This window comes from Eleginops maclovinus, chromosome 20 (genome assembly GCF_036324505.1).
Source record: "Eleginops maclovinus isolate JMC-PN-2008 ecotype Puerto Natales chromosome 20, JC_Emac_rtc_rv5, whole genome shotgun sequence".
NCBI lineage: Eukaryota > Metazoa > Chordata > Actinopteri > Perciformes > Eleginopidae > Eleginops > Eleginops maclovinus.
In genome coordinates, this window is record NC_086368.1 from 24,234,259 (window position 1) to 24,257,151 (window position 22,893).

Here is a 22,893-nt window from a genome sequence, read left to right on the forward strand (position 1 = left end):
CACACACACACACACACACACACACACACACACACACACACACACACACACACACACACACACACACACACACACACACACACACACACACACACTTTGTCCCTCCCCTAGGCAGAGAGGGCCTTTTTCTCAACACTGGAGTAAGCTGCTGTTCAGTGGACAATTAGTCATGTCTGGACTACAGGGTGTTGGACTGCTGCTGCTGTGGGGCAGCGTCTGTCTCTGGCTGCCCGGCCTGGCCCGGGGGGCTCTGCTCATTTCCGGGGACCAAAAAGATCTGCAGGTCATTTTTTGTATCCTTTTTGTACTCTGAATTAATCAAATTGTTTTAACACAGACGTTATGAGTTTATCAGCTGGTTGATGATTTTGTCACTAATCTGTAACTAATGACTTAATCACAAACACTGCTACTTTGGAAATCCTACTTGGTTTTACTAACATTCTCGTTGCTCTTTGTATGACAATGAATATAATTCTTTTCTGAAAACTGGTTAAATGTTTCTTTTTTGTACTTTGGTACCATGTTGGTTAACCCTGGCATATTTGTATTTTAGGAGCAAAGAGGTGCTGCCAAATCACTGCAGGTACTTTCCAGAAACTGTTTACAGACAGACAGCTCCTTCATAATATGGTTAAGAAATGTTGTTCACAAAAGTTGGATCTTCCTGCATGTACATTATAGACTTTGAAAGAAAAAGCAAAAAAAGATTATTTTTAGTGTTGATTTCTGAATTCCTAAAAGAATCAAATTGTCTTTGGTTGTTTCTTTTGCAGAAAAGAAGTGCAAATGAGGCCATGGTAAGAAGATGTTTTTTATTACATTATTAATAATGACAAAAGATAAACATGTAATTCAGTATAACTTTATGTATCCCGCTGTAAGGAAGGTATGCAACAGCTTACCAACCTTACCAACACATGCACATAAACAATGTCTAGGTCAAAAAAATTAACTGACCACTACAAAGGTTACTATAGTGTACTTACTGTACCTCAGTGGTTACACTCATTTTAATTTAATGAAAGCTTTATTTTAAAAACTGCATCTGTTTTGCACACTTTTGTAATGTATGCAGAGTCCTGTGCTTATGTGTCTGCTTTTGTAGTACAGTATTCTGTTTTTTCTGTACTTTTATATTGTGTATTCTTTAAATAATCTATATTTATTTCTACAGCTGATATTTATATATTTACTGTTTCTTCTTCTTTTTTTATTCTATGCGTTTTTATTATATTTTATGGTGTTTTTAGCTCATGTGTGACCCCTGTTACCATGCTGCTGTGACAAAAAACTGTCACAATTTGTAATGAATAAAGTACATCTTATCTTATAAATAAAAACAAGCAAATGTGTAAGAAGACAATCGCAGAATGTATGAGGATGTACAAAAGCATTAAGAAAACAGATGAATAAAATGTCAATGGACTGAAAGAAGCAATGAGAAAATGACATTAAATGTGCCCATGTAGGTTCCGATGTTTCTTACACTCAACAAAAACAGATTAAGAAGTACTAAACTGACTGAAATAGAGGGTTTGATTAAAACAATATTAACACTATCCCTGTTGAGAGCATGCAGCACCCAGGTTGACTCACACACACTCCCAAAGTGGAATCAGTGACATAATGTTCTCCAAACATTTTCTTTGGCACCAATCAGGTCGTCATGGCTGCAAAAAAAAAAACCGGAGTGCTGTCCTTATTCACTGGAGTTCAAATATTAAACCAGCTCCATCTCTGTCTCAGGTGGAGGTGTACAGCGTGAAGGTGGACTGCACCGTGACATCTCGTTTTGCCCACACCGTCATGACCTCCAAGGCTCTGAACAAAGCAAACTACTCCCAGGAAATCTTCTTCGAGGTGGATCTGCCCAAAACCGCCTTCATCACCAACTTCAGCATGTCAGTCTGACCATCACTGTAACATGTTTTAAAGTTCAAAAAGCGTTTTATTCTTCTCATACTGTCTGTGCTGCAGCACATCTGTTCACCCTCTGTCTGAAACCAGAGGCCAGTATGCTCTGATTGGTTAGCTAGTCGACTCTGTTGTGATTGCTCAACCGCTTAGAGATGTCCCGCCTCTTAGTCCTATCACGTACAATGTGTTGGAGCACTAGCCAATAGAAGCACAAGTGTAAGGGGGGGGGGGGGGGGTGGAATTGTGTTATATGTTACCTATATAACACACTTCAAGAAAGGGAAACCCCAAAAAAGCAATAAGATGATTTTTGTTAATGATACAGTTTGTTGACTCTGTTCTCCATCTTTCTTCCTCACAGGGAAATCGATGGCCAGGTGTACGTTGGGGAGGTGAAGGAAAAAGAGAAAGCCAAGAAACAATATGAGAAGGCTGTTTCCTCTGGAAGTACTGCTGGACTGGTGAAGTGAGTCGATCAAGATGAAAAATACATATGAACCCAGAAGTGGAAGAAGTACTTAGATCTTGTTCTTAAGTAAAACAAATTAAAATACAACAATTTACAAATACAATGATGTCTGTTTGTCATTAAAGAGCTTCTGGAAGAAAGATGGAGAAGTTTTCAGTGTCGGTCAACATCGCAGCTGAAAGTAACATCACCTTCATTCTGACCCACGAGGAGCTCCTTCAGAGGAAACTGGGCCGGTATGAGATTCTGACCCGAGTTAAACCCAAACAACGGATCCAGGAGTTTCAGGTGAATCCATGTTCATGTTCACTTCACAGTCTCTTTAAGATTTCAATTAGAGTAAATGAGTGGTTTACCTTACAAACAATCTCTGTTTCTGTGTTTGCTTGTATGGAGGCAGATTGTGACCAACATCTATGAGCCTAAGGGTTTATCTGATGTGGATGCTCATGCAAGCTTCCTCTCCAATGAGCTGCTGCCCCTGGTGGAGAAAACTGTCACAGACAATAAGGTACGACCAGAGGCCTTGAAAGAAGTTGTCACTGATGCTACACAAACCTCTTCCAAAGATTTAAGGATATGCTAAACTGGTTGTATGTATCCCATTTTCAGGCCCACATCTCTTTCTCACCAACTATGGAGGAGCAGAGGAATTGTCCAGATTGTGAGGGAACACTAATCGATGGAGATTTTGTCGTCACATATGACGTGAAAAGAGCGAAGAGCCTGTGGGATATTCAGGTCAGCTGTCAAAAATATTGTTCTGTGTAAAACCGAATTAGCAGGAAAAAAGAGCTGCAGCATTTAAAAGTCAAGTGAACATATTAAGGTGTTGAGATGTTATTTGAATCTATGCCTTTTTTCTTAACATGTATGTTAACCGTAATTACTTGGTTTGAGAGAACAAAAAATAATACACGCAATGCACATATCAAGAAAAGTGATGTGTGTACTTCTGCCCTTTATTGATTCTCTCCCTTTAGATTGTGAACGGATACTTTGTGCACTTCTTTGCTCCCCTTGACCTGCCCAGAGTCCCAAAGAACGTGGTGTTTGTGATTGACAGGAGTGGATCCATGACTATGACAAAGATGACACAGGTGGATGACCGTTCAGTTTTTCAAAGTCTTTTTGATATATTAATGACCTAATGATGCTTACAATTTCTCCTCTGACATTGCAATCCTTTACAGACACGGGAAGCAATGCTGGCCATCCTCAAAGACCTCCACGAGGACGACCACTTTGCCATCATCCAGTTTGATAACCGCATTGAGATGTGGAAAGAATCACTTACCAAAGCAACCAAGGAAAACGTGGATGAAGCGATGACATATGTCAGAAACATCAATTCCAGATCAGGTAATTAGAAAAAAAACAATAAACAAATGACAGTAGCTTATAGGCTAAATGTCATCTTAACTCCCTGAATGGTGAAACATTTTTTAATTGTGTTGTGTTTTTTTCTAGCCACCGATATCAACGAGGCAGTGTTGACAGGCGTCAGAATGCTGGCCAAAGACAGGCAGCAGGGGAATCTCCCAGAGAGGAGCAGCGATATGATTATCTTACTCACTGATGGGATGCCAAACTCTGGTGAGCGTGCAGAGTGTGTGCATAGGATATATTGTGTATTGAGTGTCTACACATCTAATTTATGTTCTTTGTATTCAGCATTCAACTTCTGTGTGTTTTCTGTGCGTTTGCAGGAGAATTTGACACTGGGAGAATCCAGAGCAATGTGCAATCTGCTATTGGAGGAAACATGTCCCTGTTCTGTCTTGGATTCGGAAATGACGTGGACTACTCCTTCCTGGATGTGTTGAGCAAACAGAACCAGGGAATTGCCCGCAGGATCTTTGAGGGTTCGGATGCAGCCTTACAACTCCAGGTACAGGCTCAAATCTACGAGTACACGTTTGAGCCGGTAATGCAGTTTTTGTGAAGATACAAACTGTTTTATTGTCATATACAGAACAGCTACGGCGTAGTGGTTGGCAACATACAATATACTTAATACATAAACAAAATAAGGCTTATAAAATATTGCAATACATATAGTGCATGTTATACAATGGTGCAGGTAGAATGCAGGAATAAGTAAACTTGTGTAATATAAAATAATGTGAAATTATGAAATAGCTATGTTACATTCTTCCCCAGTTTTGTTATCACTCTTTTTGATTAGCTAATAGTAAAAATGTAGCAGGTTTTATAGAATGAGTTTGTGCATTCGTTCCAGGGTTTCTATGAGGAGGTGGCTAGCCCTCTGCTCTTAGACGTGGACCTGCGTTATCCTGATAATGCAGTGGACTCCCTGACGACTAACCACTACAGCCAGCTGTTTAATGGCTCAGAGATCGTGGTGGCGGGTCGACTAACCGACAACGACCTGGACAACTTCATGGTGGAAGTGTTCGCTCAGGGGGTGAGGAGTAGGAAATGTTGGAAATTTAGAGACACTGGAAAGATGTTGTGTGTTTATTACCTATTTATTACTTTGTATATGTTTTCTACCCCTTGTAGTTTGATGAGGAATACAAAGTGCAGGGCCAGGCCAGCGCTGAGGATTGGAATGTGTTGTACCCAGATGAGGATTACATCTTTGGAGATTTCACAGAGCGTTTGTGGGCCTACCTCTCCATCCAGCAGCTACTGGGTACAAGGTCTGTTAGAGTAAATTCACTCAAACTGAGACCGGAATCACTTTAGCTTTTCAATCTGTACTTCCCATTAGTCTCATAATGTTTTTGGAATGTATACTTTGCCTGTGTTGTCTGAGAGCTTGTATACATTTCTGTGAGGTAGTGCTTTGGGAAGGTTCTGGGTTCGATCCCAGCGATTAGCAGTTAGATGTCGATGTATCCTTTGGCAAGAAAATTAAACCAAAGTAGCTCCCGACAGCATGGACTACGGTGTGTGAATGTGGCGTTAGATTCTTTGAGCAGGAGGTACCTTGCATGACAGCCCTGCCTCAGTATGAATGGGATTGCATGGGTGAATGAAGACTGTGAATATGTAACACAGTTTGATTAGTCATAAAGACTGTTTAAATACAGTTCACTTACCATGTTGCTATTCTGAATGTGGTGTCAACTTCAATATATTTTCCTTCTTGCAGCAAGAGTGGTACCCCAGATGAGAAATCCAACGCCACTGCTAAGGCCCTGGAAATGTCTCTGCAATACAGCTTCGTTACCCCTCTCACCTCCATGGTGGTCATCAAGCCTGAAACTGAGGATGAACAAGGCAGCCCTCTCATTGCAGATAAACTGACTGAGGGTAAGGAGGGGAAAAGAGGGTTTCAAATGTGATAGGCCTGCCTCACATGAATGCTATAAAGTTACAACTCAAACATTACTTTAAATAATTCTCAAGCATCACTGACTATTACTCTATAATCATTGTTTGTGAAATGTGAATTTTTGACAGAACAGAGACAACAGGCAGAAAAAGTTGGTAAGACATTATTTATAACATACAGCCGCGGAAAAGATTAAGAGACCACTCAAATTTTTTCTTAAATCTTTATCTCTCATGTATGGCAGCCATTCCAGTGTGTGTTGACTTCGAAAACAGAGAAAAACGCAATAAAAAAAACAAAAACATTTAACTCAAAAGACGTACCTATAAAAAATAAAACAAGCGACACTGCTGAAGTGGTCTCTTAATTTTTCCCGGGGCTGTTACTAATATTCATTGAATTCAGTGAATTCACTTTAGGCTTTTGATTTAAAACTGTGTTTTTGTTTTGGTTACTGTCTCTAGCATATAAACCATATGCAGCCCAACCTCCTTCATATGCTTACCACCAAACACCCACATATTTAGGTAAGTATATTTGTACCAATGGCAGCTGCATGGCTCTGGGGATAGCAATGTTGGACTGTTTGTTAGTCTATCAAATCTATTAAATATTGCCAATAAATTCTGTACAAATATTCAAGGTCCTCAGGGGATGAGTCCTAATGTGTTTGTTAACGGCTGACTTTTCATTTAGTGCCACTATCAGGCCAAAACCTTTACACTTGCAAAGATATACTGTACCTTATCATTATAACGGGGTTTGTGTTCATAAGCAAATATAAGCTTGGTCAACATGATAAGCTAAAAATGACACCTTCTTAACATCTAACATCATATGGCAGTCTTGTGATTGTGACAATAGAGTTTAGCTCAATACACTGCTCATTTATACAGCCTCATAGAGATGCTAGCATAGCTGTAGATTAGCATAGCTGTCGACTATCCTTTTTGTTTATTACTGGTCATTTTAACTTTGTTGTCCCCTAAAGTGGATGGAGATCCTCATTTCTTGATTGAGCTTCCTGAAAGGGACGACGCGCTGTGCTTCAACATTAACAACAAACCAGGAACCATTTTCAACCTGGTCAGAGACCCAATACCAGGTCAGCCCTTAGTCCTGATAATCATCATGACTTTTGAACCCCATTACTAGAAATATATAAATCCTGTAGACCTATTTTTTTTATTTTCATATATGTTGTAGTAAATCATACTTTGCATTTAAGAAACAAGTGCTGCAATCCACATCCATTCCTCAGGTATTTTGGTCAATGGTGAGATCATCGGAGAAAAGATGATTCCCCCTGATGGGCAAATCAACACCTACTTTTGGCGTTTTGGCATCGTCCACCAGTCTCTGGGGGTGAGGCTGGAGGTGAACACTCAGGACATTGTGGTGCTCCAGGACGGCAAGCAGGTCAAACTACCGTGGTCTGATGCAGCTTCTGTCAAAGGAACCAAGTAAGAGTCTGCACCATCACATTGTCCTAACTATCCTCCTTCGTGAGTTATATGAAGTATACCATCCAGTTCAGGAGGAATAACTGGGAACTTCCTCCTCTTATTTTTCTTTCAGTGTAGATCTTCTCTTGACCAAGGATCGAAGCCTAACGGTAACTCTGAAGGATTCGGTCAAGTTTGTCATCCTGCTCCACAAAGTGTGGGCGAAGCATCCATACCATCGGGACTACTTGGGTTTCTACACCCTGGACAGCCACCTCCTGTCCCCTCTCGTTCACGGCCTGTTAGGTACAACATGACAAACATCAGAGAATAGATGCTTGGTTTAGAGTGTAATACTTAGACAAGTGATGGGTATTGCTTTCCTGAGTATATTGTGGTCTAGCCTCAGAACAGACAAACTATAAAAAAGATAATGATCAAATAACTTGCCACAATCTGGCTAAAAATGGTAAAGTTTATCAAATGACTTTTTGACTGACTGTTTTGGTTTACTCATCCACTACTTGTTTTTTTTAAGGTAGAGAAACAGGGCCAAAATAAGTGTATTTTAAAATGATACTTACTCCAAATGGTGTTTTGTCTTGCAGGTCAGTTCTACCATGGGATTGAATACGAGGTGTCCGAGCTGCGTCAGGGTGAAGTCCAAGAGAAACCGGACGCCACCATGTATGTGAAAGGCCAGGAGCTCAATGTGACCAGGTACGCTGCATGCATTAAAACATAAATGTGCCTCATCTCAGTGGGGGAGAGTCAGCATTCAATAAGTATCTTATATGATAAATGGTTGTCGCTTTCTACATGCTCTTAAGATATTATTTGGTGCATATTTCTGTTCACAGAGGCTGGCAGAGAGACTTCAGGAAGGATGTGAAGAATGGAGAAAATGTTCCCTGCTGGTTCGTCCACAGTAACGGAACAGGCCTCATCGATGGAGATGCAACAGACTATGTTGTTTCAGGCCTTTTTAAAACTGTATAAAAACAAGTTAGGCTACAAAATGTCCAACCGAGAAATAATCATTCATATAGTTAATTTCCAAATATGCCAGTGCTTTACAGCATGAATGTAAGGGCTAACACACTTCATTCACAGCATTGTATGGACAATATTACAGTTTCAAATATCAAATATTCAGTGTAAGGACGTTTAAGAATGGACACGATCCCAAATAGTGTGAGCTGGGAAACCTCGGCTTCAGCAATAACTTGTTTTGAAATAAATGGGACACCTTTCTTAAAAATGGAGTTAAGCTGAATTTATTTATATCAATTTCAGTTTTTCATTTTCATTGTTTAGTCCAACAAAAAATACTTATTTGAAAGTCTGTAATAGCCTGCTACTGATAAACCCTTAAACAGGCCCTATTTAACTTTTTCTGGTTTTCCCTTTCCTGTAGTGTGTTGTAGGTTTCTGTGCATGTTAATGGTCCGCAAAGGATTAAATCCTAAAGTTTCCTCCAGAGGGAGTTTCTCTCCCACACCCTCCCCCACTGCCTGAAACACCTGTATTGAACTTCTTTGTTAATTCTGTAACATAGTGACATCATTGTGTAAAACTTGCGCTTCTATTGGCTAGCGCTCAACACATTGTACGTGTTGTGCTAAGGAGCGGGACATCTCTAAGCAGTCAATCAGAGCAGAGAAGGCCAGCTAACCAATCAGAGCACACTCCGCTCTGGTTTCAGACAGAGGGTGAAAAGAGGTGCTGCAGTACAGGCAGTATGAGAAAATAAAAAACGTTTTGAACATTAAAGCATGTAAACGTGTCACAGAAGAGGCACAACATAGGCTACAAATATGAAAGTGAGCATGAAAGGGCCCATTTAAATCCAACCCTGCTTTTTGTATCCTAGTTCAAATGTTTGCTGTATCAGGATCTCTCAGGATGTTTAGTGGGATCCAAACAGTTTCCAGGCAGCGCAACTCTGAGAAAAAGCTCTCTTACAGTTCATGTGAGGTCTTCTGTTGGACTCTGTAGGACCTTTGCGGTAATAAATTGGTGAAACATTTTTCATGTTTGAAAAGTCCAAATGTCCTAATTCAACCTAGAGTAACACCAATTAACAGCAATAATTGTAAGACTTTATCTGTGGTCGATATCTTTTGATAATGGAGTTTGCCGTTAAGCTTAACAGATGTAAACCCAGACGTAAGAACTCAAACGGAATAAACAAGTCTTGACAAGTTTTGTATAATTTGAGTTGACTTATGAGTTTCCCGGACATGCCTTTGCAGCCCTTTTTACGGGAAGCACAGACACACGCACTTCAGTTGCAGAGGCTGAGGGTCCCTCCTCCTGGAGCAGAGTTGCGTGGGTGGGTGGAGTACAAACTCTTGTGGGAAGACTTAAAGCCCACATGCCTCGAATTCCCTCCACACTTGTTTTCAGACATCATGCCAGCACTGAGGCTCCTCTGTTTCCCAGCCATGCCGTGCAGAGTCATGCTGCTGTGGATTTGTGTTTGCATCTTTCTTCCAGCTCAGGCCCAAGGAGCTCTGGTGGTTTCTCGCAGAGATGATCCGACACAGGTATTCGAAACAAGTTTCATGTGTAGTATTTGTGCATTCGCATGTGCACAAATGACTCTTTGGTTGCCACTCGTGGTGATCAGTCGATGGATACCATGCATTGTTTACAAAGTCAGGCATTTGTAAGAGTTGTTTCCCATGATAAATCCCCAGGCACGCAGGAAGAGGTGCGTGTTTTGCAGGTCTAGCAGCAGCAGCAGTGTTTTCCCAGGAATAAAAAGGGGAAAAATAAGATCTGTTTAGAAAGCATATCAAAGCTGTGCAAAATAGCAAAATAAAGGGATGTGATTTTTCCGGATTATTCGTTAATTTCGGCCCGATAAAAACAATATACAACCATCGCAAGATAAATTCCTCCAAACTATGTATTTGTGTTCCATATCCTGTCTTGAGTGGTGGAATGTAACTAAGTAAATATACCCTAGTACGGCACAAATCAAGGCTACTTTTACTATTTTCTTGGTATACAAGTTTATACTTCACAACATCTCATAAGAAGATATTTCATACTTCTCCTTGATATGTCTGACAACTAAGTTGATTTTCCAGATAACATCTTATTTACCCTCAGCTAAATCAGCTACTTCCACATTTTTTTATATTTGTTTTGTGTATTTGATCAACTGAAGGATGAGGAATCTATTTCCTTGGCTAAATGATCTCGAGAGAAGACTCATTTGGATCAGCTGGAAGTTAGAATTAAACATCTACTGTGGTAAAATGAAACATGTTCATAAATGCATCATTCCTATTAATCCAAAACATCATCTGATTGTATTTATCACTTTTAGATAAGTAATGCTTTGAATGCAGGACTTTGCTTAAAGAGTATTTCCAGAGTCCACTATGTATTTTTACTTTTACCTTTACTTAAATGATTCATACTGTGCTGTTTTCAGGTTAAAAAAGTTAATCAGAGATGCAAGTTCATTGAAGTGAATGCAAATTAAGTTTCTTGCATTTAATGGATATGTTTTTCAACATCAGAGTTTAGACAGTGATCCTGAGATGCACTATGAATAGTATGGGAAGGAGACATTAATGTTCCCTAATTTACTCTTTGATTGGACACGCTCACGTTGTACGAAGTCATTTTATACCTTTGAAACCTTATCAGCGTGCACTTCACATACACATTCATAAGAGGCTACAATCCTTCTCTTATCACTGGTAATCATTGTTGCCCATTTCTGCCCCTGCCCCTCAGTCAGCCTGAGTCTGCCACGGTACATCTTTGCAAAAAACAACAAGTCTTACTGTCATTCCCCAGGGTTGCACCACAAAGGAACAGGTCACAGGAAGTCATTCCCGCCTGTGGCTATCAGACTGTTTAACTCTTTTTACTTCACGTTCTTATGTTTATATACATCTGATTTTATCTTATTATTGCACACTTCTGACTTCTTATGTTTATGTTATATTTCATTTTATTTATCTTCTATTTTTATTTTATTCTAAAAGACCACTATGTGCTATATAGAGGAACCTAATCAATTGATTTGTTAATAAAGATATTTAATAACTTAATAAATTAAACTAATATTAAACTAAACATTTCTGAATCTGCTGAATCTTATTTACAGAAAACTATTTACAAAGCAAATCCTGCCAGGAGAATTAAATGCTGTGATAAATAAATAGAAGAAACATTTTTTGTAATAATAATGAAAATCATTCTCAAAGGAATGTGTTTTTATGTGTTTGTGGTAGTCAAAAGGTTTTGCAATTTCTAGAAGTCAAACAAACAAGAAGCCACATAATTAAGTAGGGATATGCTCAGGGCATGTTGGTATTTTGTTCTTGGCTAGGTGGATTTGGACCTTTGCCAATCATATGCCTGAAGGAGCTCCTCAGGAAATCGAATGAAAAAGATGCCAAAGCTTTAGAGTCATGAGCATCTCCAGGAACACTTAAGCGTTTTCAGCTGAAAGGAAGTATCTTTAAAACTTGCAAAAAAACCCAGATCAGTCTTTTGCTAAGGTGTGTTGTAATAACTATATACCACCATCAGCTATTTCAAGTCAAATCTTCAGACTACTAAACGTAACACTTGAACCTTTTCCTTTCAAAGCAAAGTCAGTTATTTTAGAATGAACATTAAAGCATATTAACATGTCACAGTAGTAGCACAATATAGAAATATGAACCTGAAAGTAATACGGACACTTTAATGAAGAGGCAGACACCATGGTCCTAACTGGCTCAATCAATGCCGCTGCAAGAAATAATGCAAGGTGTGTTATTGAGATGCCTGCCCTTCCCTGCCCTGCTCTGCCCTGGCCTATCTTCTTGTCACCACTCTGTCAAGTGATCAGATTTATGTTTGTACTACATACTGTATGTTGCAGCCAATGTACCTGCCACTACTCGTTGATCTCTGCCAGCTTGTGATTTGCGTGACCTTAGATCCACAGCTCTTTTCCCACACTTTAATGTAATCCTTCATCAGATTAGTTTGCCACATCTTGCTTGCATAGTATTCTCCAGGCGTTACTGTAAATGACATTTTGTCAAGGCAACTTTTATAAGAACTGATAAAGATGAGAAGATTAGACATGTCTACTGAAGCAGTATTGGTACACAATTGTTTAAAAAACTGTGTTTAACAATGAGAAACATCAAGTTTATAAAAGAAATATCGTCATTCATTTGATTAACATCTCTTTCCAATCCTTCTGTTTCTTTCCAAATAACCATACAATAATACTTTGTTGTTTACCAGGAAACCAAAGAAGCTATGGGCCCCAGGTCAATAAAGGTAGTTGAAATGACTTGCAAAAATATAAAGTACTGAGGTGTGTTTATATGCTCCTTTCACCCTGCCCTGTCAGTTGTGAAATGTCTCCCAATGTTTTTTTTCTTCTACAGAAAAGAAGCACAAACCCTGCAAATGTGAGTAAACAAGTTTAATATTGACATAAATTTAAAACAGAGGCACGTCCTTTATTATAGGTTATCACTGGGAGAGCCATTGCGAAATCTGGATATAATAATTCAATGCACATGAGAAGCTACCAGTGGTCTTGGTTCAAGGGGACTGGTAACTTGTATCTCACAGTAGTGCTATTGTTAGTGTGCAAAAAAGTCCACTTTTTTCTTCTAAATCTTATTGCTTCCAGATGTCCACTCTTTCCCCCACAGTGCCTATTGGCATGCATTTATTTCCCGCTGTGATTTGCTGGAGACAATAAACATGTGGGAAGTGATTTTGTCCCTCTGTGCTTTTATTCCTATCTATAAAAGTTCCATCTCACATTGTGTTTACACAACAGTGACCGATCTCGATTTTGTGACATGAATTTTCCATTTAAGGGGCCAATTCTCATGACATCCGATGCACAACTCAGTAGAGAGACAACAACCAGCTGCCAGCTGACTTAGCCACTGATCTTGCTGTGATATCCTGTTTTAATATTTGTTGTGGGTATAATTGAGTGATGTTGTTTCCTGTTTAGAACGCATTTTACTCAACCCTTAAACTCACATTTGATCTGAGGTTAAACTCCTTGAATTGAGTACAGAGTGAAATCCCACATCAAATGTATGAAATTGTCTTGTGATTGTAATGTAACAGTAACTGTCTGTTCGATGTTTCCTATTTGTCCTTGTTGATTATGCAAATTGGGGCTTCTGTGATCCAAGAAAAAAATCTGACTTGAACTGAATTCAAAGTATCATCGTAACATATCCAGCATGCCAAGTTTGGGTTTTTTTTGTGTGAAATTACAACAACGGGATGAGAGCCATAAAGCAGATGGACCAGGTGACAGGAGGGTTTTAGTGATTTAGTGGCATACAAGAAAAACAAAGGCTTTACTGACATGGGGGACAAGTCTGAACAGATCTTAATGATGGTCCAGGTGAAACAGGAATGGAGCCGACAGAGAGGGACAGGTTACAAAGTTACAGGGTTTGAGTGAAAATGGGCTGGGTTAATAATGCAGGGCTTAGAAGGGAAAGTGGGAAAGTGAGAGGAAGAGGTTAGTGCAGAACGGACGAGGGAAGGTGGAAAAGTCTGATGGCATCTGGTGGACAGATGGAGAATGACGGTCAGAGAGGCAGGATGTGACTGTGTCTATCCCTATACATGGTTTATCCTTTCAGATGGTGGAGGTATACAGCGTGAAGGTGGACTGCACTGTGACGTTGCGCTTCGCCCACACCGTCATAACCTCCAAGGCTCTGAACAAAGCAAACTCCTCCCAGGAAATCTTCTTCGAGGTGGAGCTGCCCAAAACCGCCTTCATCGCCAACTTCAGCATGTCAGTCCAAATGTTTTTTTGACTTTGAACTGTGAACATAGATGGTGGTGAAATATACAGGGCTTTAGTACAATTTAAAGGAACTTGTATTTTAATCACTCATGCCATTATCTACTCAAATACAGGATTTAATATTGTGCTTTTTCCTCCACTAAAATTAGAAAGAAAAAACAGAACAGTATTTGGCAAATATTTTGATAACGATTGAAGGCATTTTTATATTTCTAGCTTCTTAAATATTTGGATAGAATATTTGTATTACTTCTATTGGTAAAATATATTTTATGGTCTGCTTTGTACATTTTCCTGATTTTACTTTAACTTTCTTTTCTAACAGTGGTAATAGAAAACCAACTCTGTCTTTCTGCCTCACAGGGAAATCGATGGTCAGATGTATGTCGGAGATGTAAAGGAGAAAGAGAAAGCCAAGAAACAGTATGAGAAGGCTGTTTCCTCTGGACAGACTGCTGGACTGGTGAAGTATGTTGGACTCCAAAAATGTTACAGTGAACCCGTGGTGATGTGAACAACAATTTTAAAGTAAAACACTTCGATAATTACAGGGCTTCAGGAAGAAAGATGGAGAAGTTTTCAGTTTCTGTCAACATCGCCGCCAACAGCAGCGTGACATTCGTTCTGACCTATGAGGAGCTCCTTCAGAGGAAACTGGGCCAGTATGAGATTCTGACCCGAGTTAAACCAGAACAACCGGTGCAGGAGTTCCAGGTTGGACAGGCTCTCCTCCTTTATTTTATTCAATAACAAAATACTGGTCAGGAGGAGCAGGAATGCTTCCCGTCCACACTTTGATCTGCCTCAGTGATAACGTGTGTTTGTGTGTGTGTGTGTGTGTGTGTGTGTGTGTGTGTGTGTGTGTAAACAGATTGTGACAAACATCTATGAGCCTCAGGGTATTGCTTTTGTTGAGGCCACTGCGACCTTCCTCTCCAACGAGTTGCTTCCCCTGGTGGAGAAAACCGTCACAGACACAAAGGTAGAAAGATTTCTAAGCTTCTGAACATGAGGATGATTTTTTTAAGCATTAATGATGTCTCCAATAATGTCATGACATTATCTTTTTGTCTCTCAGGCACATATCTCTTTCTCTCCAACACTGGATCAGCAGAGGAAATGTCAGGGATGTGAAGACACCATAATTGAAGGAGATTTCATCATCAAGTATGATGTGAAACGCAAAAAGGGCCTCGGGGAAGTTCAGGTCAGGGGCCACTTAAGACTTTACAGCACCACATAGGACTCAGTTATGCTACAAGAAGCACCATATTATAAGATGCAGGAGCACAGCCAGACTAAATAGACTTTTGGAAGTAGCTTACTGTATTTTTACATGAAGTACAAAGTGATTGTTCAGATTTTAAGAGCTACTTATCCTAGATAAGATGGCAGTCATCATGTCCACCAATAGGAGGAACAGGTCGTACTGAAGGAAAGCAATGATGTTTTGGAGGAGAGCATCAGCTAAGCAAATTTGTCCTGTAAAAAATCCCACAAAATATTGCTTTACCTTCTCGTCAAAAACAGCTCTCTCCGCTAGGGAGAAGAGCACGCCATTATATCACTATAATCTCTCGACAAACACGCCAGGCTTGTTGCCGGAAAAAAAAAATACCTCACAAAATACAGATGTTACTCATCTACATACCTGTGCCGAACTGATAAGTTTGTCAGTGTTTTTTTTTTGTTACTTAGGTAAATGTAGACAAGTATCTTCTGTGTTCTGTGAGGTAACATTATTGTTTTTGTCAAAGGAATCTGGTGGCTCTGAAGTCAACATAAGTTCCTCTTCATAAAGAGTTGTCCTCTGTAAGTTAAAGTATTTAAATTATTCTTAAAAAACACTGAAACTAATAGAGGTGGGCCTTTCTTTTAGGTAGCTAAAATACACTTTGCTGCCTCTGTCCAAAACGGTACATTTCTTAGCTTTTATGCTAGTACTCCTCCATCTACTGATTTCCAACAATCTAAACCAGGGGTGTCCAAACTACGGCCCGGGGGCCATTTTGAATTGGTCCTCAGCTAATTCTAAAAGTATAATGGAATATGGCCCACAAATTAAACGTTTGCTTGTCTTATATTTTAATTCTCAAATATATATGTTCAAATATATGAATGAGCCCAATTTTCAAATAAATTCAGTCATTTAGAATTTAAAACATTTAATAACAAATCTTAGTTGATTGAAAAAAAAACCCAATAACTTATTTCTATAACAAGCTTGAAATTTAACCTTCATATTTACTCTTATTATAAACAATGTGAGGCTTCTGTTTTAAGGAATGAGCTGCCGACAAAATTAATGAAACCCTAAACAGAGATGGTATGTAGGCGTTTTTTTCCTTAAAGCATTTTCAAGTATTGCGCATTATTCACCTACATTTGATTTGTTTTACTAACTTATAACTTAACTTATGAGGCAATATTCACCTCTATAAGTGGCCCAGCTCTCCGTATATTTTTCTGTATGTGGCCCTCAGTGAAAAAAGTTTGGACACCCCTGGTCTAACCTATCCCTTTAAGAATAACATTTGTATTTTACTTCTGATCTAATCTTAGTTTTACTTCCATATTTGTTTGAATACATAACTGTGGCCTTGTGGCATATTTAATACATAACAATAATAACAACATAATAGCCTTTATTAACTGCTATATTTCCCTTCAGATTGTGAACGGATACTTTGTGCACTTCTTCGCTCCTCCTGACCTGCCCAGAGTTCCAAAGAACGTGGCCTTTGTGATTGACAGGAGTGGATCGATGAGTGGTAAAAAGATGGAACAGGTAAAGGGCTTTTTGTGAAAGTGAGATCCAGACTGTATGCATCTCTGTTTTGTATATCTTCATATGTTGATGTGGGTACCTTTGCAGACCCGGGATGCACTGGTTGCCATTCTGAATGACCTCCACGAAGAGGACCACTTTGCTCTTATCGTGTTTGATGATGCAATTACCCCCTGGAAGAACTATCTTACCAAAGCTACAAAGACAAATGTGACTGAAGCCATTGCCTATGTCAAGAAGATAAGAGATAATGGATGTAAGAGGAAAACATGTGTTACCAACTTGTTGTGCACTTCCTAATCAGATTAATTTAAATATTTACACATTTTAAAATGTTTCAACAAGGAAGTACGACTCACTACCATTGTATTATTTCTTTCCAGCCACCAATATCAATGATGCTGTACTGAGGGCAGTGAGAATGCTGAAGAAAGAGAGAACAAATATGGACCTGCCAGAGAGGAGTACAGATATGATTATTTTACTGACTGACGGGATGCCAAACAGCGGTAAGATGTCTTGATTTGAAGATTTTAATACTTCTATACTGTAGATCAGAGGTAACCCTAATTCAAATCTAAAAGTGCAGCTGAAAACAAGTCTGAAATATAGCTAAGAATCTGTAAGATTTGTACATTTTGCATTAGCATTTTTTGATAACTAGGGGTGTCAGAAAGTAGTCAAAATGGATTTGTTCTTACTGATTTCCTTCTGAAACACCGATTTGTCAAGAAAGACACAAGACCTTAGTAACTGTTTTGTTGAAATCACAATGGTTTTATTGCATGGTTAGACATAACACTTGTGTTTCTGGATGTAGGGGAGTCAAGACTTCCAAAGATTCAGGAGAATGTGCGCTCTGCTATCAACGGGAATATGTCTATGTTCTGTCTTGGATTTGGAAATGATGTGGACTACTCCTTCCTGGATGTGATGAGCAAACAAAACAAGGGAGTGGCCCGCAGGATCTATGAGGGTTCGGATGCAGCTGTACAACTCCAGGTATGGTAAAAGATGTCAATGCAAGTTTGGGGATATTTTTGTCCTACTGTACTCTAGGGAACCGACAAGGCCTGATTTGGAGTATGTCTCTGTTCCAGGGTTTCTATGAGGAGGTGGCTAACCCTCTGCTCTTAGAGGTGGACCTGCGTTATCCTGATAATGCAGTGGACTCCCTGACGACTAACCAGTACAGCCAGCTGTTTAACGGCTCAGAGATCGTGGTGGCGGGTCGACTAACCGACAACAACCTGGACAACTTCATGGTGGAAGTGTTCGCTCAGGGGGTAAGAAATAGACAGTAATAAGCCTATAAGCATGAAAAAGCACTACCTAGTAATTGTGTCTCAAATGAGATGGTTCCTGTGACTGAATATTCAATGCTAAGTGCAATATTTTTAGGTGGATTGCTGTAGTCTACGTATTTTTAACTTAAAGTCACTATGCCATCATGCTCCTTTTTTACATTTCAAGGCAAGGAAAAATATAACAATTTGGGTGGATTTTCATGTAATTCTTTGATAATCTTCATAGGATGTATTTTACTGACATTATCCATTTCATTTTTTGAATTGGTCAAATACTTTGTTTTACAACCAAATACCTTTTTTCCATCACCAGTTATACTTTGTGCTTTAAAGTACCCTACATGTTTGCATGATACTTGTAACGCTGCTATAGTGATAATGTTAGCATGCTGACGTTAGCATTTAGCCTCACGGAGCTTCTAGTGATGCTGTAGACTCTCAGTCCTGCTTTTGTCAAATACAACTATTAATAACTCTGCCGTCATTAATAACTCATTAACTCATTTTCCCCCTTTCTCAAGTCTGAAGAAGACTTCAAGGAACAAGGAAACGCCAGTGAGATAAACTTAGATTTGATCTATCCTGACCAAGAGTACATCTTTGGGAATTTCTCTGAGCGTCTGTGGGCCTACCTCACCATCCAGCAGCTCCTCCAGAACAGGTCTGTTCCTCAGAAACGTATCTGTCAGTTTCACCTGTAGCTGTCCAATATTTGAATCAAGGTTCTCCATCAATAAGGACAGATTATTCGAAGGAACTCAAAATATTTCATGGTGCATCTTTTTTGATGTCCAATGTGATTAAAGCTAATCAAATCAAAAACGTTTTAATTTCCCAGTGACATTGGTACTGAGCAGGATAAAGCGACTGGGAATGCCAAGGCGATGAACATGTCTCTGCAATACAGCTTTGTCACCCCTCTCACCTCCATGGTAGTCACTAAGCCTGACACTGAGGATGGACCAGACAGCCCTCTCATTGCTGACAAACTGACTGAGGGTAAGAGAAAACATACATAACACGTTTATGTAAAGGCATTTAAAATACATGCGACCCTAAATTTAAGAAATACACCTATGGGATATATAGTCTAAATATTCTGCTTCATATACATGCTACACAAGGATTGAAAAACTAAAAATTACAATAAGACACAAGTTTTGTATTATTTCCGAGGTTGCAACGCTTTTCCCCTCAGATTTTTGAGCCGTGGTAGCACGTTTGCAGCTGTCAGCCACTGTAGTATTGTCCCATTATAGGTTAAATCAAAAAGTGTATGTAGAACATGCCAAAGACATTAAACTTACTTTGTTTTCTGTGATTACTTTACTTTCACAGATCAACGACAGAAAGCAGAAAGACTCAGAGGTATGACAATCACTTTTAATGTAATCATGTGACTTTATCAATAGCATTTTGGGCCAAGTGTTCATTATTTTTCACAACAGGTTCTTCAGGCAATAAGCACCGACCCCTTAGCTCTATCCCCGTCCAATCCTATCTTCACACATCCACTGCTAACATTTTGGCTAGTGGCCATACCGGTGCAAGTAGAGTCCGTGGCGGCAGTTTCCAGGGTAGCAGTTCCAGTGGTGGCAGTTCCCGTGGTAGCAGTTCCCGTGGTAGCAGTTCCCGTGGTGGCAGTCCCCGTGGTAGCAGTTCCCGTGGTGGCAGTTCCCGTGGTAGCAGTGGTAAGCTTTTCACACAGCAGCAGTTTTACTATCAAATAAATCTATCATTTTGTTGTATACATTTCCCAATCACTTTAACTTAAATATTTTATTAAAAGATTGAATTGGTGCAAAGAGGTAAAAACTCCTCAAACACAGCCATCATATGTGTCATTCTTTCTGAAATTAAATGATTCAAGCGGTTTGCCATATCAGATCTAATGATAAGGATCCTGGGACGTTTAACTATTCAATTGTGTTTATCTACAATCATTGCAGTTGCTATTTAAAGAGGACATGCTCATTTCAGCTTCATATTTGTATTTTGTGTCTCATGGTGCAGCTGCTTAAGATTGTATTAAAATATCGTAGTAACAAACTTGAGTTTGACTTTTATACATGCTTGTTTTTCTGACATGATCCTTTAATGCGTTTGCAGCGGACGGGGATCCTCATTTCATGATAGAACTGCAAGACAGAGATGAGGCTCTATGCTTCAACATCAACGACAAACCAGGAACTGTTTTCAACCTGGTCAGCGACCCAGTACCAGGTCAGCCCTGAGTTTTACTCACATCGTTGTTTTTCATTAATGAAAAAAACAAAGAAAGGCAAACAAAATAAAACCTGTCATTATTTTCAGGCTTTGTGGTGAACGGCCAAATTATTGGCAAGAAGAAAATTGACCCGCATGGTAACATCAATACCTACTTTGGCCGTTTTGGTATCATCCACCATAAGCTGGGGGTGAGGCTGGAGGTTAGCACGCAGGACATCACAGTTTTCCATGAAGGCAAGCAGATCAAGCTGCTGTGGTCCGATACAACCTCTATCAAAGAAACCAAGTGAGTAACACTGCCTTACAAATATTATTTAATAATTAAGTAATTAGAGGAATATTGTCATTTTGGTCATGCCAGGATACAAATGAATGTTGATTAGTGCTAGCCGGTTGAGAGGAGTGAGGAGTCAGTAGTCACTGACTAATAAAACTTAGATTTTTTTTATTTTTATAAATGGATGTGAATGAATAAAATCTGAAAAGATTATCTTAAATTAAGTTGTACTAACCTAAATTTGCAGTGACAAATAAATCAATTTAATACTAAAATGATGGTCTCTCTTGCAGTATGGACCTCAGGTTGACCAAGAACTGCAGCCTGACAGTGAATCTGAAGCACTCGGTTAAATTTGAGGTCATTAGACACACAAAGGTTTGGAAGAAACCCCAAGACCAACAGGTCTACCTGGGTTTCTACAACCTGGACAGCCACCACCTGTCTGAATATGTTCATGGTCTGCTAGGTAAAGATCTGCAAGGAAGTTTCCTTTAATTATGCAATCACTGTTCAGCTGTTTTATGTTTCGTGATTCCTTATTTTATAAAAATAATGAAATATCTTCCTCCAGGTCAGTTCTACCATGGCGTTGGGTTTGAGTTGACAGACCTGCATCCACATAAGAACCCTAAGAAAATAGATGCCACCATGTATGTGAAGGGAGAAATACTCAACGTTACCAGGTGCCTCATATGGTTATCTCTCTCTCACACACACACACACACACACACACACACACACACACACACACACACACACACACACACACACACACACACACACACACACACACACACACACACACACACACACACACACACACACACACACACAAAGTTGAAAGAGCATTTCATCACAGCTTTTTTAAATCTCATTCACAGACACTGGCAGAAGGACTTCAGCAGGGATGTGAAGAATGGGAAAAATATTCCCTGCTGGTTTGTTAACAATGATGGAGCAGGACTCATCGATGGAGAAGCCTCTGACTACATTGTGTCAGGGCTTTTTAAAGGCTGATTTTTTTTATGTTGAAGTTTAAAATACCAGTAGCAATGCACTGGGGCCAAATTATTATGCTCAAGAGATGCAGGTTAAAGTGAGCCACAGTGAGTGTTCATTTAAAAAATTGCACACATGCTAAAACAAATATTATAAATCCCAGGATCCTTACATTCTTATATAGTGGCGATACAAAATAACAACTATGATTCCTGAACTCATAAAAGACATTACTTCCTAAAAACGACAATGTGAATGACAGTTTGTGCACTCTTTCAATTTGTTTGAAATAATCTAGAAATATTATGGTGCTTTCCAATTTCAGGCTGTCATAGAGTTATAAGTCTGCATCCCCATCCCCATACAAACCACACCATTGCCTTTAAACTGAATGTACCTTATTGCATGCAAATGTGGGTATCAAAGGTTATCCAAATAAGCTTTAAGACCATGGCCACAACTCTACACAACTTGATTTTGCCTCGAAAAAGTGGAAATCTGTACACTGGTACGTGCAAAAACACAACCACATTTTTTACTTTTGAACTCTCACTTTTGCCCTATCTAGGCTTTTTGCCAACTTTGCACCACCAAAGAATATTATCCTATGGATGAATTTCTTGTGATTTTATTACTGAAAATGTTCACACTGAAAACATATTTTATCATTTTAAAAATTCAAAGGTAAAACCAACACAGCCGTTTCCGGCCACACGTTGTTACATATATTTTTTAGATGTTACAGGTTATATAATGTAGACTTGAAATTGGGTCTATAAAACCATATATTACCGTTGTTTTTTACTCTTACAACAAAAATGTTTTGGACCTGTCTGTGATGTGATGACAATAAATGTACACACAGTATCAGTTTGTGTTTGATTGTCATAGCTTTTTCAGAATCAGAATTGGGTTTATAACCAAGGAGGTTTACACATAGGTGGAATTTGCTTAGGTGTAAATGAAGCATACATAGACACTGAGAGAAGAATGGGATTTTTTTTAAAGGAGCAAAAAATAATACGATTATAAAAACTATTATAAGAAATAAAAAATAAACAACATTTTTACACAAAGAACAGATATACAAGAAACAGTGCAGTAAAATAAGACATGACAAATTCAAAGTGGAGATCTGTGCAAATTAAAGAAAAAGGCAGTAAACTCAATTCCTGTAGAACCCCTTGAACATCAAGTAGCCTACAGAGTATTGGACTGAGCGTAGACACAAAATTAACACACAAAACAAAACCAAACAGAGCACACCACAAACCGATGCAGCCATCCGTGGTGCCATTTTGTAATGGAGTAAAATTACGAAGTCATTTA

General features: G+C 39.1%; 2 protein-coding genes across 3 annotated transcripts; both read left to right on the forward strand.

Moving 5' to 3' along the window:
- The first annotated feature begins 96 nt into the window (after positions 1-96).
- On the forward strand, positions 97-9,342 carry LOC134882447 (inter-alpha-trypsin inhibitor heavy chain H3-like). Its single transcript, XM_063910132.1, has 22 exons — positions 97-283; positions 557-586; positions 777-800; positions 1,750-1,904; positions 2,282-2,386; positions 2,515-2,677; positions 2,790-2,900; positions 3,002-3,130; positions 3,373-3,489; positions 3,583-3,751; positions 3,860-3,985; positions 4,099-4,280; positions 4,632-4,817; positions 4,916-5,055; positions 5,511-5,671; positions 5,822-5,848; positions 6,158-6,220; positions 6,685-6,798; positions 6,955-7,156; positions 7,272-7,444; positions 7,747-7,858; positions 7,999-9,342. The coding sequence occupies exons 1-22, from the start codon at positions 170-172 to the stop codon at positions 8,135-8,137; spliced, it is 2,742 nt and encodes a 913-aa protein (XP_063766202.1). The 5' UTR covers positions 97-169; the 3' UTR covers positions 8,138-9,342.
- Positions 9,343-9,366: 24 nt separating this feature from the next.
- Positions 9,367-22,431, forward strand: LOC134882446 (inter-alpha-trypsin inhibitor heavy chain H3-like). 2 transcript variants are annotated; one of them, XM_063910130.1, is made up of 22 exons: positions 9,367-9,687; positions 12,410-12,445; positions 12,556-12,579; positions 13,792-13,949; positions 14,325-14,429; positions 14,513-14,675; positions 14,833-14,943; positions 15,040-15,168; positions 16,633-16,749; positions 16,837-17,005; positions 17,133-17,258; positions 17,570-17,751; positions 17,850-18,035; positions 18,578-18,717; positions 18,895-19,055; positions 19,395-19,424; positions 19,505-19,747; positions 20,166-20,279; positions 20,370-20,571; positions 20,856-21,031; positions 21,137-21,248; positions 21,447-22,431. In XM_063910130.1, the coding sequence occupies exons 1-22, from the start codon at positions 9,367-9,369 to the stop codon at positions 21,580-21,582; spliced, it is 3,141 nt and encodes a 1,046-aa protein (XP_063766200.1). In that variant the 3' UTR covers positions 21,583-22,431. The 2 variants fall into 2 exon arrangements, with proteins under 2 accessions (XP_063766200.1, XP_063766201.1); XM_063910131.1 differs by lacking the exons at positions 12,410-12,445; positions 12,556-12,579.
- The last annotated feature ends 462 nt before the right edge of the window (positions 22,432-22,893 follow it).